Genomic DNA, 20,783 nt, shown 5'->3' with positions numbered 1-20,783 from the left:
ATTTATGAATTATTTTTAATCATATTAAAAATATTTGCTGGTCTACTCATATTTAAGGTCTAAGCCAAGAAATTGCTTTAGGCTACAAACATCTACCTGAAGGGTAAAACCACGAAGGATATTACGTGGGACTTAGCTACAGTAAGACACTTCTGCATTTGTGTATAACCTAATATTTAGAGATTAATTCTGCATAAAATGTGCTTACATAAAAATTGAATTTAAGATCAGGCCAAACATAGTCAGATATCTGAAACGCTCTGAACAGTTATTTGAAACTTTGTGACAGGAGTGCAACAAAATCTACAAATAATTAAAAGACTGTTTCCTGTGTTCCCAGCTTACCTTTTTTCACCTCGATGTTCAAATTTGACTCTAACATCATTCTGTAACAAAAGGAATACAAAAACATTACAATATATGCAGCCAAATCCTACAGCCAAATCCTGCATGATTGAGTTCAAAGCTTGCTGCTCATCTGCTCAGAAGAAAAAGAGAAGGAAAGTGTAAACGACTGTTAAACTTGAATACAAGAACTATTAGTTTGTTGCTACTGCCTCTAACAAAGGCCGTGAAATTTCACTCAATAATCCTAGACCTTAAGTAAATTTTTTTAGAAAATCCATATTATTTTTCTGTCCTTTCTGATTTACCAAGCATTTTTAACAAGCTACTTCTGCTGAGGTATCAGTAGAAGATTAAAATGTGTAAGAAACATACATACAAAAAAAGATCCTCAAGTACAATGAATGATTCTGTAAGTAAACACATCATTTTAAATCAATATATTTTAATATTATAACACTTTTGTAATTTGAAGTTCAGTATGAAACTGATTATCAAACAGTTCTCTATTGTGAACAGGCACTGGCTCGACTGCTATAAGAAATAAAAAAAATAATTAAATCTAATGTTTTTAAAATGACCTGGTTACTGACAATCTTCTATGCCCTGCAATGCATGGGAATAATAAAAAACACCTTGCTGCACTGGGACAGAATACAACTGTTCTTTCAAACTTTGATTGTGAAATTGGTGAACATAGAGGGAAAAAAGCTTCCTTGTCTGTTTAAGGGACACCTTGTTTCATCAGCATTACCATTTAAAATCACATTAAGTTAGGATTACTATAGTTTTCTAATACCTGCAGTCAAAGAAGTAAAATTCTTTTGCAAATTAAAAAATTTAAAAGTCAAATTATATTAGCAACTATTACAGCGAAATATGACATTCAACTAGAGATTTTTGAAAAAAAAAACAAAAAAAAACAAAACATTCAATCTTCAGAAGATTGATATATGCAGAAGACTCACGGATTTAAATAGAACAAAGATACATTTCTGCCTTACCACTAACTTAATGCTTAAACTCAGAAATGGCTCAACTATTTTTTTATTTTTAAAGATTATATTCGAATCATTTAGGATCATATCTGTACATTACTTCAATGCCTAAAGTCACAATTCAGAAGTGCCTCACACGATACTAGCAAAAAAAACTGCGTTGTATACTAAACTTACAGAATGAGAAGGATATAACATAGCAAATTTTTGGATAGTTTAAGAGTCAAATATACTTAAATACTTGGATCTTTAACGGGTTAAAAGAAGACTGTACAAGCTAATGGTCCTTGTGATATTGGATTGCCAATTAAGGGTCCAATCACATACAGTTAATCCAATAGGCCTATTACAACAATTTGGCTAAATATCCATATCCCCTCTTCTCCTAATCTCTCCATACAGTGATTCTACTCCAGCTGTGTTGGGCATCTGCAGAAAAAATTAAAGCTGTGAATAACTCACATCTTCAGCATATGAACAAACTAACAAAAAAATCAGGCCAAAGATGGAGTAAAGGAGCTTAAGTATGGTTTGTGCTGCTGTGCTGATATCTGCGTAGTTGACACACGTGCAATCTAATATAGGTATAAAATTCATTCTAAAGAAGCATTTTAAATAGAAGATGCACAGCTTGACATTTTAAAATACTCTAAATAAATGTTATGTCAATCTTTATACAGTGTCAAAACATCTCTGTGATCTTCAGTTTACCAGGATCAGAGTCACGTAAGCATACACTACGATCTGGTCTGAAATCCTACTGCTTCATTTTGCTGCTAATTTAAGAACATGAACAAAGGAAATGGCAGCACATGCGAGAAACTAATAGCTCATTCTGGTATGTTCACTGGCCTGGCAAGAAGAATAATTACAGAAGTCGCAGCAGGCCCTCCAGTTTTCATTACGTTAGTAAGGATATTAAAAATTACCTGTTTTTTAGGTGAAGATGACTTTGGTTTTCCTGTTTCTTGCTGAGGCAATACAGGACGACTGGCCTTGTGAAGCACAGCCAAATCCTGCATGATTGAGTTCAAAGCTTGCTGCTCATCTGCTCAGAAGAAAAAGAAAAGGAAAGTGTAAATGACTGTTCAACATGAAGTACGTTACTGTCTTATTTCCCAGTTAGGCAAGCATCATTCTAAAACCTTAAAGTCATCTGCAACACATAATTGCCAAATTTAAAAACATTGCTGCCACGCTGCAATCAAATATTTTTATCTTATTATTAGCAGTGCTTAAGGAAATAAACAGCTTAATCATTAGCTATACTTAAGTGGCAGGTTTAAGAAGTAGGGTCACGCACTCAGGAAGCATCATATCACCAATGCCTCAACACCTCCATTGTTTGAACATCTGCTGATGGCCCATAGGGTAATTTTTTTCCACTTTTTGCAGGTCTGCAAGGATAGTGTTTTGGGGGCTTACAGAAGCACAGCAAAGACCAAGATCTTACCACAAAAACCTACAGTTATGCATGAAGAAATCTGCCTAGCAACATGGTAACAAAGTTTAAAAATTGAACACAAGTCACACTTCATTAGTCTTGCAGTGATATTTTGAAGGGCAAATACGAGAAACAATAGAAGGCGAGAAACATCTTCAAAAAAAAAAAATTAATACCTGCAGTTATTCTTTTGCAAGCCAGTCTTTTTTCTCTTTTCACCTCTGACTGAACACTGACATACCAGAGCTTCTCTCTATTTTTTTTTCAGTTCCTTCTTAAGAAACCTGAATTCATAGGTAGCAGAGGACTACCACTGCAGTCCAGGGAAGCGCTCTAGAGTACACAACTTCTGTCTTGCTTTCTCCCCTCTTTTCCCCACATACGTATACGCCCCCATGTTTCTGGGCATTTTTTTCACCACTTTCAAAATTAATTTAGCCACGTGACCTGTAAATGTTAAAATTTCATCGCTCTTGGAATTTCACACTTTAAAGGCATGAGGAAGACTCTTTTTAGGCTGTTCAGTCCAAATGATCACATCAACTGCTTAATAACAGTAGTATCAGAGTCCCTCTGCAATGGACAGCATTGATCAAGTTATCAGTCCTATGTCAGGCCCATGACAAATTATCAAAGTTCATATTTAAATGGTTCCAGTGGTTCCATGTAAGCACGTAAAGCTTCAAGTAAGACAATGTTACCCTTGACAATGTGTCTTATGAAAAACAATTTACTAGAACTTCAAAGTTGAAGAAATTTCAAGACTAATAAATGGTAATTCAGTTCTAGAATTTGAGAATGCCACTCTTTATTAATAGGAGTGCTATTTGCATACCTACCTAGTTTACAAAGGGTTAAAAAAAATCAAAAGCATATGAACACGTTCTCTTAAAACAAAGGAGAAAGGAAAACACCGCTTTTCACCTCATTTCATACTTAAGGAATGCCTGGTTTACTATTATTTTGGTCTAAGGACAAATTAATTGAGGCTGAACAAACTTAAGTTCCACCTAAAAACATTGAATAAAAGAGGTCTATATCTTAATTTACCAACTGTAAACTTACTCTTAATACTGCTAATTTACACTGATTTTCAAATCTCCAGTCCCATGTACTCCTGGCTGCGTGTAGAGTGGGTCCAATCTAAAGCAAGACAGTCACAACAAGAAACAGAAGCACTGAACCACGGGACAATTTAGGGGCAAGAACGCTACGCAGTTTAGATTACTAAATCCTGAGCATCTTCTGCTAGAACCGTGATGGCCTGAGGCCACAGATTAGGATCTATTCTAGAGAAAGTTTGCACTGGACTTCTTAAGACAGGAAAGCACTTAGGAACTAAAAGCTTGTCCATGCATCACTATGGGAAATTTATTTGATGCTATTATTTTGTATTAATTCCTTGGCACAAATACTACACTCAGCATGTATCTAGAATACTCGATACCAGAATTCACCTGCAAAAGTGCTACCCATATGCACTCATGCTACTTCACAATTAAAAAGGTTTGCTGAAGAACTACTAGCTAGATGCTGCTATTTTTAAAGAAGGGAATTTTCTCAAACATGGACCTGAGAAGAACTCAGCACTAAAACCAGCCAGCATGCATTCCAGGTATCCAGCAGTGATGAGATAATTTATTCACACTCCATTCAAATACAACCAAATTACTTGTCAAATCAGTAAATAAACTTGTCAAATCAAGAAACTGAGGGATTTTGGAGTTCTAACTTAATAGACGCCTAAGAAATGAGAAAACTGGTCTGAAAATTAGTAACTTTGATCACCAGTCAAGCTGCCATTATTCATTAACTCTACTAGGATATGCAAATCTATAAAAAAAAGCAGGTTTTACTAGAAATATTTCATAGCAGAACTGATGGCATTCTTGCAGCTGACAGTTATTCCTTTCTTAAACTAACACACATTTCATAACTTGCCACAATTCAATTAGTTCACTGTGTTATAGCCAATTCTAATCCTCGATAAGAAAGTATGTTTTTAGCAGTGGGTTGGAGGAGGTAAAATTCCCAGTGTTCATAAGGCAGCACATTTCATACAAGGGAAATTAAAGTAGCGTGGCAAAGCATCTAAAGCTCACTGAATATGCAGTGTGATTCAATAGTCACCTCACAAAAAATGTCTAAGAATATCATAAATCTAAATACTACTTTATTCTTAAGCATGAGGTTAGCTCAAGCAGCATTAGAATAAAAGATAGACAAAAGCTTCTGACCCCAATTTTTTTTTCTTTTATTTTGAGAACAAGCACCAGTAAGTGATGCCCTCCCCTAGCCATTACCATTCAGAGCACAGTAGGTATCACTCAGTACCCTAATGCCATGAATCCCAATTTCCCATTGCTGGATGTTTAAGTTAGCACATAGTGAGAGAAAAATGCTATACTCCAATGGGGAGGAAAAACAAACAAACAAAAGAAAACAACCACAGAAGTATTTTGAACACTAGCAAAGCAGCTGAGCTTTGCCTTTCATGCAGACATTCCGTTAGGTTACACAGCTAAAGTGCACATTTCCTAAGAATGTATAAAAAAGCCATTATGTGAATGTATTTGCTCTTAAAAAGAAATGAAAAGTCCATTTTTATATATGCTTCATGCAAAACTTACCCATAATGGCAGAGAGCCTGAAAACCTGAACTTCAGGGAAATGGCTGTCTTGTTAGCATTATTTTTTTTTCCTAAAATGAAAACCACAAAATAAAAAATTACTGAAGTTGTGAAAGCAATATAAAGCTGTAAAATCTTCACTTTCCATATTTTTTCATAATATTCTACATATGAAACATGCATATAGACGATACATAAACTAAATGTGTATATACAGTACAGAAAAAATGTATTTCTGGATCTCAGGGTAATTTGGGTTAGCTAGACAGGTTATTTCATTTTGAGTTTTTGGCATTGTATCTCTTACATACTCATCTCACAAAAACAGCCTTTTAAAGCATCATTCATTTCACCAGGAAATATAGAAAACTTCACGTACGTATGGCAGGACCTGCAACGGTTGTATTTTTCAGAAAGAAATTTGCACTTGGGAGCCATGTAAAGTTCTCCCCTGCATACTGCCTTTTACCTACATAACAGATGACTCATGCACTACTGCCTGTTGAAATAGCTCTGTAATAACCAAGAAGAGACCAGGCTCTCAAGTACTCCCAGGTCTACAGCCAGCCTCAAAGCAGTAGCTGAAAGAGCTTGCAAGTGCTATGGAAAGGAACTCCCCCCGATGCTTTGGAAAGCGCTAAAGCCTGAAAGAGAAGTCCATCTGACCTGGCCTGCCCTCAGTCTCAAGGCAGAAAGCCCAACTTTTACTGATAGCATTGACTATTGCCTCCTGATGCCACCACCAGCAGGAAACAGAAATTTAAAAGCAAACAAAAGACTTCTGTTGCTCCACAACAGAGCTGAAAAATTGCAAAGATGCAGAAGAAACGGACTTGTACTTATCTTCAGAGAGCAAAGCAGGATGGATTTGCATTTATTAGCTATGATGACTTAGTATAAGGACAGAATCTTTGGGCCTTGCTCTCACAAGGTACCAGGAGATCTGCTTTGCTTAGTGAATGGGTTGTATTTACACAGCCTGAAACAATACAACTAACTTTTCCCCCACGTCTGATTTTCACGTCTTTTACATCCCTACGAGTAAAAACAGCAAAAGAGAATGTGGATTCTACACGTATGATTTCCTTCACTATGGTTTTTGTACCAATAGTCATCTTTGGGGATCTGCCAAATATTTATTCACTAGTTATGAGAGCGTTCATAAAACAATTTTTAATTCTGTATTTGATCCAATTATCTTAAAATAAGAACTAGTGTCATTTTCATGAACACCTGATTTTTATTACTCATCTAATATTTTAAGCATAAAACTGTGGTTCATGACTTCGGTTGAAGTATTTTTGTAATATTTCCTTGCAAGCATTTCAAAGAAGTTCTCTGAGCATTTTAAATCTTCTGCCACACTAAGAAAAAAAAGAATTGGCTCTACCTCCAAGGAAAAATACTTAAGACTTTCTTCCTCAATCTAGCTATATAAATAACCAAACTTGGAGGCTCAAGGTATTTGAGTTGTAGGGCTTACACACAGCAAGCAAACTGAAAATGAAAAGAGATTTTATGAAACATCTTCGAGTTCCTCCAGCTGTAAGAACTCATTCTTTGCTATTACTCTGAGGCCTCATCTTAGATGCACATAAGCCAGTGAGTGAGCATCCACTTCTTTTCCCATAGGAGAAAAAAAAAAAAAAAAAACACTAGAAAAACACAGATTTCTATAATAACTTATGAAATTCTCACTTTATTGCTCTTAACCAGCATCCTGTTCCAACATAATGTATAATTAATCACCAACTGAATGTATTAACATTTTTGTTAGCAACTGTCACTTCAAAAATAAGCTAATAATATTAAAATCTGAATTAAACAGGTGGCCCAGATCTTAGTCAGGAAAAAGACACCAAATCCTAATCCATGGGTACAGAGCAGCATTAGACAGATGGAGAGAAACACACGTGGAGCAGATGAGAGACCAGAACAAAAAGGAAGCAGGAACAGGGAAAACTGGAACTCAGAAAGATCCCAGAGAAGCAAAAACAGCAAAACAAGAGAGCAGATGCAAAGGCAGAATAAGATTTTGTCAAGGTCTTGTAGAAAAACAGCAGCAGCTTGAATTTGAATGTAATTAACGAAAGGATGGCAGAGAGTGAATTTCAAGAAGGTGATGATGTGATAAGAGAGGCAAACAAAGAAGAATATCCTAGCAACAGCATTTTGGATCTGAGGGTGGAGAGATGCCGATTCATATTCATGATTCACTTCCCATCAGCCACCTTCCACAGAGCCAGGAAGTCTTTCAGGCTCTGGGAAAGCTGCTGAAGGAGGAATATAGCCAGGTGATTCTCAGAAATTGTTTGTAGCTTCCTCATGATAAATGACACAAAGCCTGAGGGCAAGTACCTCGTGTGGATGATAATCCAGCTGCCAAAATACTCTGTGCCAACTGTCCACGTGCACACACTTTTCCTACAATAACTGAACCAGGTTAAGCCACCTCTCCTCTACAGAGAGATGAAAGCGCACAAACGGTGGCAGATATACTATAGGATCTTTCACTATTTATTGTTCACATTCGAAAACTTGTAGTTTAAAAAAAAAAAGTTTAACCTCACACAGTGGTGGAAGAAAGAAGATGCTCTAAGAGATGACTATTCGGTGAGCTAGGAAGGGCGGTTGAGTTCTGGGAGATATGGAGACATAAAATGTGCAGAAATGAAATGGTTTGTGCAGCATCCAACTGCAGAACAGAAGGATGATTTTTGAAGAGGGAAATTTGCTATAGCTACTATGAGAGCCATAACCCAATCCTGTGAGAACAGGAAAGGTAGCACATCAGCAGTCAAGAAAAGTCACTATCCTGGAATTCAGCTTTAGAAAAACTCAGTCCTTTAACATATTGTGATAATCTATATGAAAAGGGGTCCACCAGGAAAGCAGAAAGGGGAGAACCCCAACCCCCCCCCCAAAAAAAAAAAAAAAGTCAATGACACATTAGTAAATTAAGGTTACAAACAAAGGCAAAAAAAAAAAGCATTGAACTCAACAGATCGAGTTTGGATCATCAGAAACAAGCCTAAATAACAGTAACAAATATTCTACTACAGGATCTTTTAAATCTAAAAGGTATTAGAGGCAAATGCACGGATAAAAGACTGACCAAAAAAAAGCTACATAGCTGTTGACTTAAGAGACAATCTAGACCATCCTGACAATCTAAGCCAGCAACCCCACAACCAACTCCAAGGCCAAGACAGCATTTAGGACTGACTTAGCTGTCCTCGACTCAGAGAACAGAAAACAGATTAGACTTCTGGTTTATTTCCTGCAAATCTACTTGATTTTGTCTTTCACAATATTTTAAGACTTGTTCTGAATCTATGTAGCTTAGTCAGTGCACTTCTAAACTTTGCCCTGAATTTCCCACTCTCTTGTAGTTAAACAAGCTTATTCAGAACCCCAAGTTATTTTAACCTATTGTACAGAAACAGACCAATTTTAAACATATATAATACCCTGAGCCAACTACCAGTATAGCACAACCAGCTTCCTGAAACAGCAATACTTAACTCAGGCAAAGTTAACGTCTTCCTCACAATAAAATCATACAAGATGGAAAATAAAAAAATAAATAAAATAAAAAAACACAAGATACATGTGTTTTACTGAATTTAGGTGGTGAGATTGCAAGTAGTGATACAAAATAGGAAGAAATAGGCAGCGTCCATTTTTGTTCTGGTTTTTAAAAAAAAGCAAGAGGATGTATCCAAACCACAGCACAGTATTACTGGAATAGAAATTTCACCATCTACAGCAGCTAAGGGACATGATGAACTATTTGTAGTATATTTCAGATAAAACACTTTAAATTAAAGATTCAGGCACTTACAAGAGTCTAAGCAAGACCCTTTACAAGATTACTGGATCAGCATTCAGAAGCACTCCTGCAAATATTTGGAAATATCTGGAAAATTGTAAATGTCATATAAATAACTGATAATAGTCAAGGAAAAGGCCAAAGAGTTGTAGGTATTTAGCTCCACATCAATTCAGAGTAAAATAATGTAATAATTAGCTCGGCATCTACACTGAATAAAAAGTAATAATGCAGTAAATGCTTTGATTTTAAGGATTGTTATTACTGCCAACCAAAATACAGCTTCTTGAAATGATTATAGATTAGTTAACAGAACTAAATACAGCAATTAGCCCACTTAGGTTTTTCCAAAAACATTTGGCTAAACATCGCACGATGTTTGAATTATCTGCTTAGAAGTCCAAATTAACTAGCAGGAAACTCAGCTGATGGATTACAATAAAATATTTTGAGATACATTTTTCCACGTAGCAGAAGATATCATTAAGCGATGATTCCCAGTGCAACCCCCTGCAGCCTGGCAATGCTCAGGTGGCCACAAACATTGGGATACGCAAGTTGTGGCCTAGGAAAATGATCTGAATCAAATGTTTAAAAACAGTCAGCCCAACAAAATGTATTTAAATACAGTTAAATGTTATATTTATATATATATTATATATATATATATAAAATAATCTGCTGGTTTTAAATTCAGTATTAGTATTTATTGTGTTTAAAATAACATTATTCAATAACGTTTTTGCATCAAATACACTCTGACAAAGACAATCATTGAGGAAATCAGAAACGAAGCTGCAGCTGCAAGAAAGGCCAGTCCACAAGAGAATTCAGAAGAATTATTAAATTATGCTGCATAATTATCTAACACAAGAGTAACACGAAGTTAAAGAGGGATAATAAAAATCCCTGCTTGTATAAAAATGCAATGCATGCAGAAGCCATCTTGCTTCTGTATGCAACCTACAGATTCAGCATTCAGTGTGGAGTATCAGGAAAACTGCAGCCAGTAAGCGTGGGATGGCTGAAGCATCAGTACCTTTGTAGCCATTACAGATGTATCAGGTATCTCTGCAGCATGCAGACTTGCAATTTCTCTGACAGAAGACTTTGGCAAGCCAAAGGAAAAGTTAATTTATGTCAAATTTAACACACATGACAACACAGACTAAGTTCATCTGTATAGCTATAAGCAGGATTTGGTATTTATTTCCTGAAGAGAATGGTTACCAGCTCCACTCTTCTGGAGTTCAATTTTCAAAAAGAGGGAAAACCAGACTGGCATAAAATACTGCTTCTAATTACAGATGGTGCCCTCCCAGTTGCAGTGCTGTCAGTTTTAGCACCCTAAATGCAGCTCCTCTCTCAATGCGCTTGGAGAAGCGGACTTCAGAAGGAGCTGAAAGATCCAACAAGCCCAGTGACAGAAGTACAACCACCACCTCCTCGCCCGATTAAATGCCTGGTGCCTGCGGCTCTATAGGCTGCAATTTGACACATTCTTATAACATTTATCAGCTTCATGAACAATGACACTGACTTAAAAAGTTTTAAAAGCTCAAGAAGGCTTTGAGAATGCAAGGGCACGGTTCTTAATGACTGTTCTCATAAAAATGCAAAGTAGTAGATAATTTAGCTGAAGATGAGTTTATAGAAAAATTATGCTTTTGAGATCAATATCTCAACAGTTACAGCAAGATTCACAAAGAGCAACTGTAGTCTAGGAAAGCTAATCTCCCCGCAGTTCCTTTACAGTTGATAGGGGGAGATAAGAATATTTAGAGAATTTCAAGGCACTCAGATGCAAGTTTCCCTGCTTTGAATGAACCTCTTCTTTCCAATCAAGAGCCTCTATTGGATACCCCTTCATAAACCCACTCCACTTCAAGTACACAAAAAAGATAAGGCTGTAATTGGCCTCGAACAGAAAAGCACCTACTTTCCTCAACAAGATCTCTTTCTTCGCCTAATTCAAGATTTACGGAACTTCTCCAGTTCCTGTGTCTGCTCCTGCAGGTACTCAGTAGCAGCCCAAGCACTCTCTTTGACAGCTAATTTCTCGCTCTAACTGCAGAATGACTGTGCTGATACATCAAGCAAACCTGCTTCGAATGTCATGATGCTTTCTTAACAGCTGTTTGCAATTTCAAGAAAAAACTATTAAAATGCATACGTTTGTTTTCTAATATAAAGGGTCACAACAGCTGAAACTTGTGGACAGGTACCACAGTGACACCATGCAAAATATTTCAGTGTTGCCAGTTTTGCAGCAGAACACACCAGCTGGAATTAATTGACTCTGCTCACGCTCCTATTCATCGCTTGGCTCTACTTTATCTGAGCCTAGATTTTCTCACAGAAGTATGATAAGGAGGAATAGCCCCGTGAACTGCATCACTGCCACCAAATCACTCCAGCACCTGGAAATCTATCACCACCGCGGTGATAAAGAGTCTCAGAGCATCACAACGTGAAGAATACATTTCTCACCGCTAATGAAGCTGGATGTCACACATACTGATTAATGCTATTCATGCCATAAAAAGGTTTAAGTCCTAACCAGTACATTAAGATAACACAAAGACCACAAAGTTGCAGAGTAAAATACTTCTGAGATGTAACTTTTTCATAATTAACTGTGTAAAATTAATGGAATTGCCCCATAAAAAGCTTCTCAAATAAAATAGTTTTAACCCTTACAATCCCATGTGGTACGTATTACAATGAGTGTTATAATTGGATTTAGGCACTTCTGTTCCCTCTCTGAAAACTGTCAGTGGTGCCCTTGGCACCAATGGCACCAACGTTAGGCTTAGTTCAATCTCTGAACTGGCAAGTCAAAATATTTGCCAACAAGGGCTAAGGATATTACAATCAGAAACGTTACCAGCTGCAATCGTAACTGCATGGCCCCTACCCAAGATCTGACAGCAGGCTAAACTTTTTTTTTTTTTTTTTTTTTTTTTTAACATCACAGAGAAATCACAGCAAATACCCTAAAAGAGCACAGGGCATCTCTCTTCCTTATGACAGAATTCAAGACTGCCAGATAAGCCAAAGGACACAGTAACACTGACACTGTAAGCTTGCACGCCAGGTACACTTACCAGCACTACTGGTACTAGCTGTTCCTGCAATCTCCACATCTCTAAGATCAGAAGACTGTGCTACAACCAGTATTAAATAAATGAAGTTGAAGAGTACTCATTAAGTAGAGAAGTAAGCCTATCAAACAGCAGTTTGAATCTATGAACATTATTCTTCAAGCAAAAATAAAGCACCCAAGAATAAAAAGCTGACTTCCAGCAGAAACAGTATTGTAAACAACTGAAGCATGTCAATTAACATGACAGCAGCTACCTACAGCTCATCAGTCAGACTTCACTTATGAGAGCACACAGAAAAACACATCCTGAAACTCCAGTAACCAGTTCCATCCTCGTCAGATCACCTGCTAATTCTGTAACCCTGATGGGCTGAAAGACAACTACCTGGGGAAATAAACTGGGGAAACAAACTCGCTCTCAATTTCTAAAGCTAGTTGTAGTTTCTATTTTTAGGTGGCAAAAAGGAGAAGCTTTAGTTTTCTACAATATAATCATCGCTTTGACAGCACCTTCCATTCAAGCAGCACTCACTCATTCCAGCTGTGAGATTTAACCATGATGCAAATCACACCACTATCACTGCAAACCCAGTACCAAGAAAACCAACCACAGGCTCAGCCGGCCCTTCCTTCCCTTATTGCTATCCCTAATAACGGGAACACAAAAATGCAAGAGAATCCCTTAACACACTGACACGGAATATTTGAGTGAGGTGAAACATTCCTGAGCCATACACATTTCCACCACAGCACAGAAAGAACACTGATGAACCCACCTCGTATTCGAGATTAAAAAATTCAACAAAAACAACAAACAGAAGGAGTAAAGTTATCAAGGGAGCCACAGGTCCAGGTAGACTCAGACCTCTCAAGCTTGGAGCTGTACCAACATGGGGCCCAATAATACCACTGGAAAGATGGACAAGTCTATACTTAACATACATCCATTAATGGAAATGGAGAGAGGCATTTCTAACACGTGTATACATACACAAAATTCACAGACTTTTTTTAAAACACACGCATAATAGGACTGTGCATCATTTTTGTAGTCTGCCTTGTCTAACTGAGCAGCTCTAAGCAGACAAACTTTGAAGTTTTTATCCATATGCAGTAGGCACTGCTTTTACACTGGATGCCAGCCGAAAAGATTTATTTCACATTCTTTAACTTACTGCCAGCTCACCTGACTGATCTCACACATCAACAGCAGTAACACCGGCACAAAGACAGAAGCAACAATTCCTGCTCGAAGCACCCCTTTTGGCAGCCATTGCACAGCTCTGGGTTTTAAAAGATCTTTTAGAGGATGGCACGTGTGATGCAGGGATTCCAGGAAATGACTAACACCTCAGCCTCCCTGGCACACAATGAACTCAGATGAATGGGCATATGGAGAAGTAGGGTGGGGATGAGCAGGTGTGACAAGAGGATTTCCTCACTTTCTAATCTGTTGGTGCACCCCGAATGGGCAGAAAAAAAAAATCTCAAAAGGCATTTTGCAGTCAGTGTAAGAAAAGAGGGAAGACCACAGCATGAATAAATCAGTTAAAGTACAGAAAATCTAGGACAGGCAAAATTTGTGCTTCACAGTGGAACGAGGGTACCAGCAGGGTCCCCCAAGAGGCTGAGCTGCTGAAGGCATCCTGAATTAGCTGAAAAATGGGAGCAAGGTGAAAAGCCTGCCAGCAGCACTGTGCCTGCTGTCAGTGCCCCGTGAAGTACCAGAGGTGGTCCTTGTCACATCAAGCAGCTCATGGCCAGTGCAGGTGAATGGAAATGTGTGTGTGTAAGCGCGTGTGGTGGGGGAGAACCAGTTGAATTTACACAGAACAAAACAACCAGCGGGCTCGGCAGCAAACTCTACCTGCACTCAGAAATAAAAATCGTTAGGAATGAAAATGAAAGAAATGAGTACAAAAGCAAATCAGTGTCTGTCCACCCTGAATGTCACACTAGCAGCTCTGGGGCATTCAGCTTCTCAAAAGGACAAAGCAAAATAGAGCAGGTTCAGAGAAGAGCAAAAAGCACAACCAAAGGCACAGAATGGGTTCTGCAGCGGGGTACAGAGAGGCAAGTTAGGACTCTTCAGCTTCAGAGAGACTCAGGTGAGAGGAGGAAGTGATAAATATCTCCAAAATCACTCGAGAAACAGAAACTGATCATTATATTAGAGATCACAGAATCACAGAACTGTAGGGGTTGGAAGGGACCTGAAAAGATCATCAGGTCCAACCCCCCTGCCAAAGCAGGTTCCTCAGAGCAGATGGCTTGATGCTCTTCCACAACAAATGCAGCAGCAAAGGAGAATAGCACAAACCAAACTGAAAACAAAAAGAAGGTGGATTTTAACATAACGAGTAGCGGAGTACCCACAGAACTTCTTACCCATGGGTATTTGGGGGCTAGAAATTTGGATGCATGAAGAGAAAGGACTGGCTGCATGAAAAAAACAAATAAGCCTAGATTTAGAACAGCCCTTCACTGAAAATACTAGGGATTGAACGGATCCTCAAGGTAAATCTGATATATGCTTGCCATGTTCTTACTCTTCCCTAAGCATCCGTTCATGCTTACTGCTGCAGGAAGAACGCTGAAGGATCTTTTTTCCAATTTAATTATGGATTAAGATTTTACCACAGACTTGTCAGTCACTATGCCAGTGACATATAAATTCTCCATTGAAAATCTCATTTGGTATTCATGATAGTGTTAACATCACAGAGACTTTAATAGATATTCAATAAAGAAACTTACTGCAGCAGCTTCAAAAGTCACTCACTACACTACCTGCCCCAACGTACTGCACTTACTGTACCAGCAGCAGAAGCTGTTTTCAAACTACTACTTTATGCCTGTTCTGTTACCATTTAAACCATCCTGGAAAAAACAGAGTAGTGCTTCGGGGTTTTGCCGTTCCAATTATTTGGGCTTTGTTTGTTTTGTTGTTTTAAATCAAAAGCTTCAGGCTGGAGTTACAATAATCATGGCACTTCTAAAAGCGCACGTAGTCAGCATGGCAAACCAGCAGCTAAACACAGGCGGAGCTTTACCGAGCATTTTTCAGCAGTTAGATGGTATTTGCCAAAAATATTGATGGTGACAGTCCTCACGTTCTGCAATAGAACGCCTTCTGTTCTAAAGATTTTCTTTAGGGGTTTAATTACTGCTTATCAGCTTTCTACCTCTCACTCTTTTTTTTTTTTTTTTTAAAATCCAAACAAGGGACTTGCACAGATGTTTCAATTTGCAAATCTTTGTTTAAAGGTGACACTACAGTTCCCACTGTGACAGTTTTGGCAATGTGGCATTCAAAGTTGTTGGCATGTACAGGACTCTCTTGTGTGAACTATTTTAAAATCCTTTTAAGATCAGGTAAGAGTCAATCACCACTGACTACTGGAACATGCCTTCCTGCAATAAATCAAAGGCCTTCTCTAATGATGACAATTGGTGGCTATTTCATTCTTTTTTCAAAAGCAGCACTGCTAGAAGAATCCTGCAGTTTGTCCCGCCTATGATCTACCCTGAAAAGTTATGGATAAAATTATTTCCATAACAAGTGGGATAAACTGGAGTAAAGCCAGGAAGCATGTTGAACACAGCTGTTTGGTAGCTGCCTCTGCAAGTCTTCCAGAAAAGCCCACCTACATTTCTTCTGCTTTCTCACTGGACTGTGAGAGGGCAACAACATCTCCAAGAGGAAGGAGGCTTGCTCAGGTATGGCTGCACTGACACAAGTCATCTCACCAACAGGACCACTTCAAAACATATGAAAATAGACTGGTTAAGACACATTTTTGCCAATGGAAGCTACTTCAAACCCCAGAAGAACATCCTCAGTCAGGCTTCCCACTGCAGACAAGACGTACACTCAAAAAACACAGGGACTGTGTGTGCTGGGAAATAGAGGAGGAAGAGCTGAAAATGCCCACTTTCCTGCAGAACTGATCCCTGCTCTGGGGAGTCTGGTAATAGTTCGTAACAGAAAACTAAGGTACCTGTTCAAGGTACCTGATTCAACAAATACTAACACAAGCTCCTGTGTTAACAAACGCTGGAGCCAAGAACCTGATGTTGTTGAGAAAAAAAATACAAGAAAAAACAACAAAATTATATGGGCGCACACACACAGGAATTACATTTTAATAGGGCTGTCATATGTTACTCCGTAAATTACAGCAAAAGTAAGTTAATTATTCTGTTGTGGTCAGACTTTGGCTGGGGAACTTTGAAAAATCTGCAGACAAATCAGACGGAGTCCAGCAGGAGTTGATGACAAGAAAAACACAACAAAACCTGAGAAAACATGGCCTGTGAAGCGAAGGCCTCTTTGCATAGTTTAGTAAAGAGAAGTCAGAAGTAAGAGACAGAGGAACAGTCTTCACATCTACAAATGGTTGGGACAAACTACAGAAATCATTATCCGGCATGAGTAATAATAGTGAGACAAGAACTAACTGGCTTAACGAGTGTCAAGACAGAGACCCAAGTTAAATATTAAGAAAACCCTCCGAACTATAACGACAGCTATGCACTAGCTATAAATAGACGAGCAAAGGTGTGGTGTTCCCCTCGTTGCAGCTTTTTAAGAACAGATTAGACAAGCATATGTCAGATACCACTTCAATGTATTTGCTTCTGCCTCAGAGCAGGGAGCAACCCCATGAAATCCCTTCCTTTCTTACACATCTGTCCTGTTATTATTGAAATGCAAACCATTTATCAGCGTTATTGTACCTGAGCTTCAGAATTACAGTCTCTGCAACTTCAGCATCTGAAGCATTTGAATTCTGTAACTGCAAGCACTGCTGTTTTGAACCGTTACTATGCTTAGCAGAAAATATTTCGGGAACACAGAAGCAGCATCTTTTACTACGGCAGGTGAGCCACATAAGCAGACAAATAAATGACTGAATGGACATACAGAAAGAGAAGTGAGTGAGGAAAGACCAGGAAGTGAGGGAGGTGAGGAAACGGGATGAAAACAAAGCTACAGCAAAGAAAAAGCTTCAGCCTAAAGAAATGATTTTGCTCTCAAATGAAAGATTAAGTTACAGATGGCCAGGATAAATTCAAGAATACTTCCATGTCTCCTATGATTATGTAAATACAAGTGAGAGACTTTGCCAACATACAGGAAAAAGAGCTCCACCAGCCTGCCTCCTTTAGCAATTCTTGACTGGCAGTTCTTAAAGCACACTGCAGACAACCCTGCTTGGGCCTTGCTCAAGGAAGACCAACTTCAAATGACCTCATTAAGCTGGGCTCCAAGCTATGCCGTACGTGCATTTGTGGGTCAAGTGTCTCTGGAGCAGTGGCTCCCACTGATGGGAAGCCGGTGCGCTATTCTAACACAGAACTCCACCTCTCCTCTCCTCACTGGTACCAGAACTGCTGCAGCTGCTCCGAAAATACAGTTAAGGTGAATATAATTCTAACATCCCAGAAAAAAAAATGCAAACATATACATCCAGAGTAAGAAATGAGGCTAACACACATCCACACGCTACATCTGTCTGTATTCATGAATTACTACATCAAAATCTCACGCTGAGATCCAGAAGTAAGAATCACAGCTAACACACACTGGAGGCTGAATGCTGTTCCCAGAACCCAATTACATGTTTACAATGTTATTTTGCAACACAAGTGCAACTATAACATGCGTGACCTATTTTGACCTATTCCTAAACACTACAAAATACCAGAACGTTGAAATAGCAAATGGACTATTTGCAGTTGTGGAAAAAAAATAAAATGCATTTTTCTTCTTTCCCAAGGAGAAATTAGTGGGGTTAACAGAACGTCACTGAGATATTTTTAATGCAATACTGTGTCAGCTCTACTTCTGAATCTCAAAAGCTTAACTTTCAGGACAGCAAACTTAATTGTTTACATGTCAAATAATAAAAATATTGTTATTAACTTGCTACCCTTCCGAGGTTCATCACATATATGAAACAAAGTTATTCAAAAGTAACAAAATGTAATTAATTGCATTGGTCACATTTTTATTCTTCATTCATTTTTCTCCAAACCCTCATCTGTACCTAGGATAATGATAAGAGCAAAAATCTAAAGAAATTATTAAAAACAGAACAAAAAAACATTCTTAACTCTACACCAAACACATGTATCTTCATAGATCAGAACACCTTTGAGTGTGTGTTTGGAGACAGTGGGGGAAATCACCCTGTGATCCTTCCGATGTAGCAGTTTATAAGGAAACATTATTGTCAGTCCAGAGACTGCTCAGAAGCCAATAAAAAACGTGTAGCGAAAATTATTGATATTTGTTGAACATGAACATGATAAACATGATATTTGCTACTTTTGACTTAGCTTGCTAATATAAAAATTGAGCCTGCAGTAAAGATAATACAGATGAAGGACAAAGGCTGAAATCCAGGTTGCTAATATACAAAGCTTTTTTTTTTTTTTTTTTTTAAGTGCTCCATAAATACTTATTAGTGACTTTTTTTTAAACCCAATTTGTAGCTAAATGTTAACACTGGACTTTAGGAAACTGTAAGAAAACAAACAAACAAACAAACAAAAAACAAAGTCAAAACAACATCTGTGAATTAAATCTAGAGCATGACTAATTTTCTTGCTTTCTCCAGAATAAAACTGTATCTTTATGGTTGTAATAAACCCAAAGCCTTCCCCATCTAGCCTCAGGCAGCTGTAATTTCTACGAGTCTGTGCACTGACCAGCTTTCCCAGGAACCACAGCACAGAACCACTGATGGATCTGTGACCACATTTGAAAGGTGGTTTTTGCTATGAAGTATCTAGAGTTTAATCAGCACAAAGCAAATAAATAAATATTATGTAAGATCTTCCCTACCACGATACTAAACATTATACAACAAAACGGCGCTCTTGTTACACTACGCTAAAAAATAATTAAAAAATCTACCTGTCACAGATATCTGCCTATTCACACACCCTAGGACAGCTCTCAGGATTCCCAGACGCCAAGGCTACCTTAGAAAAAGTTTCCTCTGACAGCTTACAAATCCCAGCAAGCCAAGACAAGCAGTTTGGAAACATCTGTTTTCTTCACCATAGCCTTCCCTTAACGTCAGGTAAACCACTGACAGTTCATCAAGGCTGCCTGCCTGCTCATCAAGATGAGCCGTGCACAGATTTTTCTCCAGCAATGAGTCAGTTTGACAAATAACACTTTGCTATTCTCGTTTATCAAATGCAGCAAAACCTTGAAAAACATCAAGCTAATTACATACAGCCTCGTTATCCGAATCAATAACCACGCTCGGTGGCAATCGCGAATGAACACGAAGTGTGAAGAGAACCAGAATTACAATAAGTTTTCACCTTTGAATATTTTTGGAGGAAAGGAGATATTAAGAAAGCCACTGTAGGCGTGAAAGGAAGAATCCTCGTGCAGTATCGCTGCTATTATAAAACGACAAGGAAGGGTTTAGCCATAAGATAAGAGAAAAATAAACACAAGGGGATTCTTCTAAGGTAGAACACCACGTAAACACCACTGCCCGCTCCCTTAAAGCCACCCGTGGGGGGATGCCAGCTGGAAGCACGCTTCCTCGGGCATTCTGCTAATAAGCGCTACGCCACGGGCCAGCCTGGCGATGCCCTCTCCTCGCCACAGCCCCGGCAGCACGTTTCCAGGGCCTCCTGGCCCCACCGCAGCGCGCTGCATTGTTTAACGGAGGCCAAACCCGTCACAACCCAGCCCCGTTTACCGCGGGGAGCCAAGCAGGTGCTGCTGCTGCTGCTGCTGCCACCCCCTCCCCATCCCCATCCCCATCCCCACCCCCTCACAGGGCCCTGAGCCACCTCACAGCCCCGAGCCCAACCCCACACCCTCAGCAGAACCCCCCCCAAGGCGACCTCAGCGCGCCCAAAAAAACCCAAAAAGGGGAAAAAAAAACAAACAAAAAACCACCCCCACATCCACCTCACACCCCCCACACACACATTTAACCCCCCCAACCCCCCCTCAGCGCCACCGGGGCCGCCTCAGCGCTTTCCCAACCCCCCCCCCCCTCCTTCTTCTTCTTTCCCCGACCGGGCCCAACCTGTGTGACGGCGGAGGCCCCAACGAGGTCAGGGCGGCCCTGAGGGGAGCCCTGACGGGAGCCCGCCCCCCCCCGGGGCCGCGGCGGAGAGGGGGGGGGGGAGAGAAGCGGCCCCGGGGCCTGCCCGAGCGAGGGCACGGCGAGGAGCGGGGCGGGAGGCGGCGACGAGCGATGAGGGGAGGGGAGGGGGGGGATAATAACGGCTGAGGGGGGGGGCGCTGAGGCAGGGAGGGAGGCAGGGAGGGAGGGGGGGGGGGGGTCCCGGCGGGCGTCAGGCGCCGGCGGCCGCCGCCGCTGCCGAGCCAAGGCCCCGCCTCCCGCCGCCGGGCCCGTGACGCCGCCGGTGGAAGGCGGGGGGG

General features: G+C 39.6%; 1 protein-coding gene across 4 annotated transcripts in view; it reads right to left on the bottom strand.

Annotated features, from left to right (window-relative positions):
• Positions 1–20,546, bottom strand: part of MAP3K2 (mitogen-activated protein kinase kinase kinase 2) — a 47,094-nt gene extending 26,548 nt beyond the window's left edge. For 2 of the 4 annotated variants that reach the window (XM_032190177.1, XM_032190179.1), the window contains exons 1-4: positions 20,425–20,546; positions 5,418–5,488; positions 2,273–2,391; positions 346–386 (exon numbers count right to left, since the gene is read on the bottom strand). In XM_032190177.1, coding sequence (XP_032046068.1) covers positions 346–386; positions 2,273–2,391; positions 5,418–5,421 — 164 coding nt within the window. In that variant the 5' untranslated portion in view covers positions 5,422–5,488; positions 20,425–20,546. Of the gene's footprint in view, positions 1–345; positions 387–2,272; positions 2,392–3,852; positions 3,931–5,417; positions 5,489–19,699; positions 19,719–20,424 lie in introns of those variants that run through there. The other 2 variants (XM_032190180.1, XM_032190178.1) reach the window with 2 other exon arrangements.
• Between the last annotated feature and the right edge of the window lie 237 nt (positions 20,547–20,783).

Source organism: Aythya fuligula, chromosome 6, assembly GCF_009819795.1.
Source record: "Aythya fuligula isolate bAytFul2 chromosome 6, bAytFul2.pri, whole genome shotgun sequence".
Lineage (NCBI taxonomy): Eukaryota > Metazoa > Chordata > Aves > Anseriformes > Anatidae > Aythya > Aythya fuligula.
This window is presented reverse-complemented; position numbering and strand designations above follow the sequence as displayed.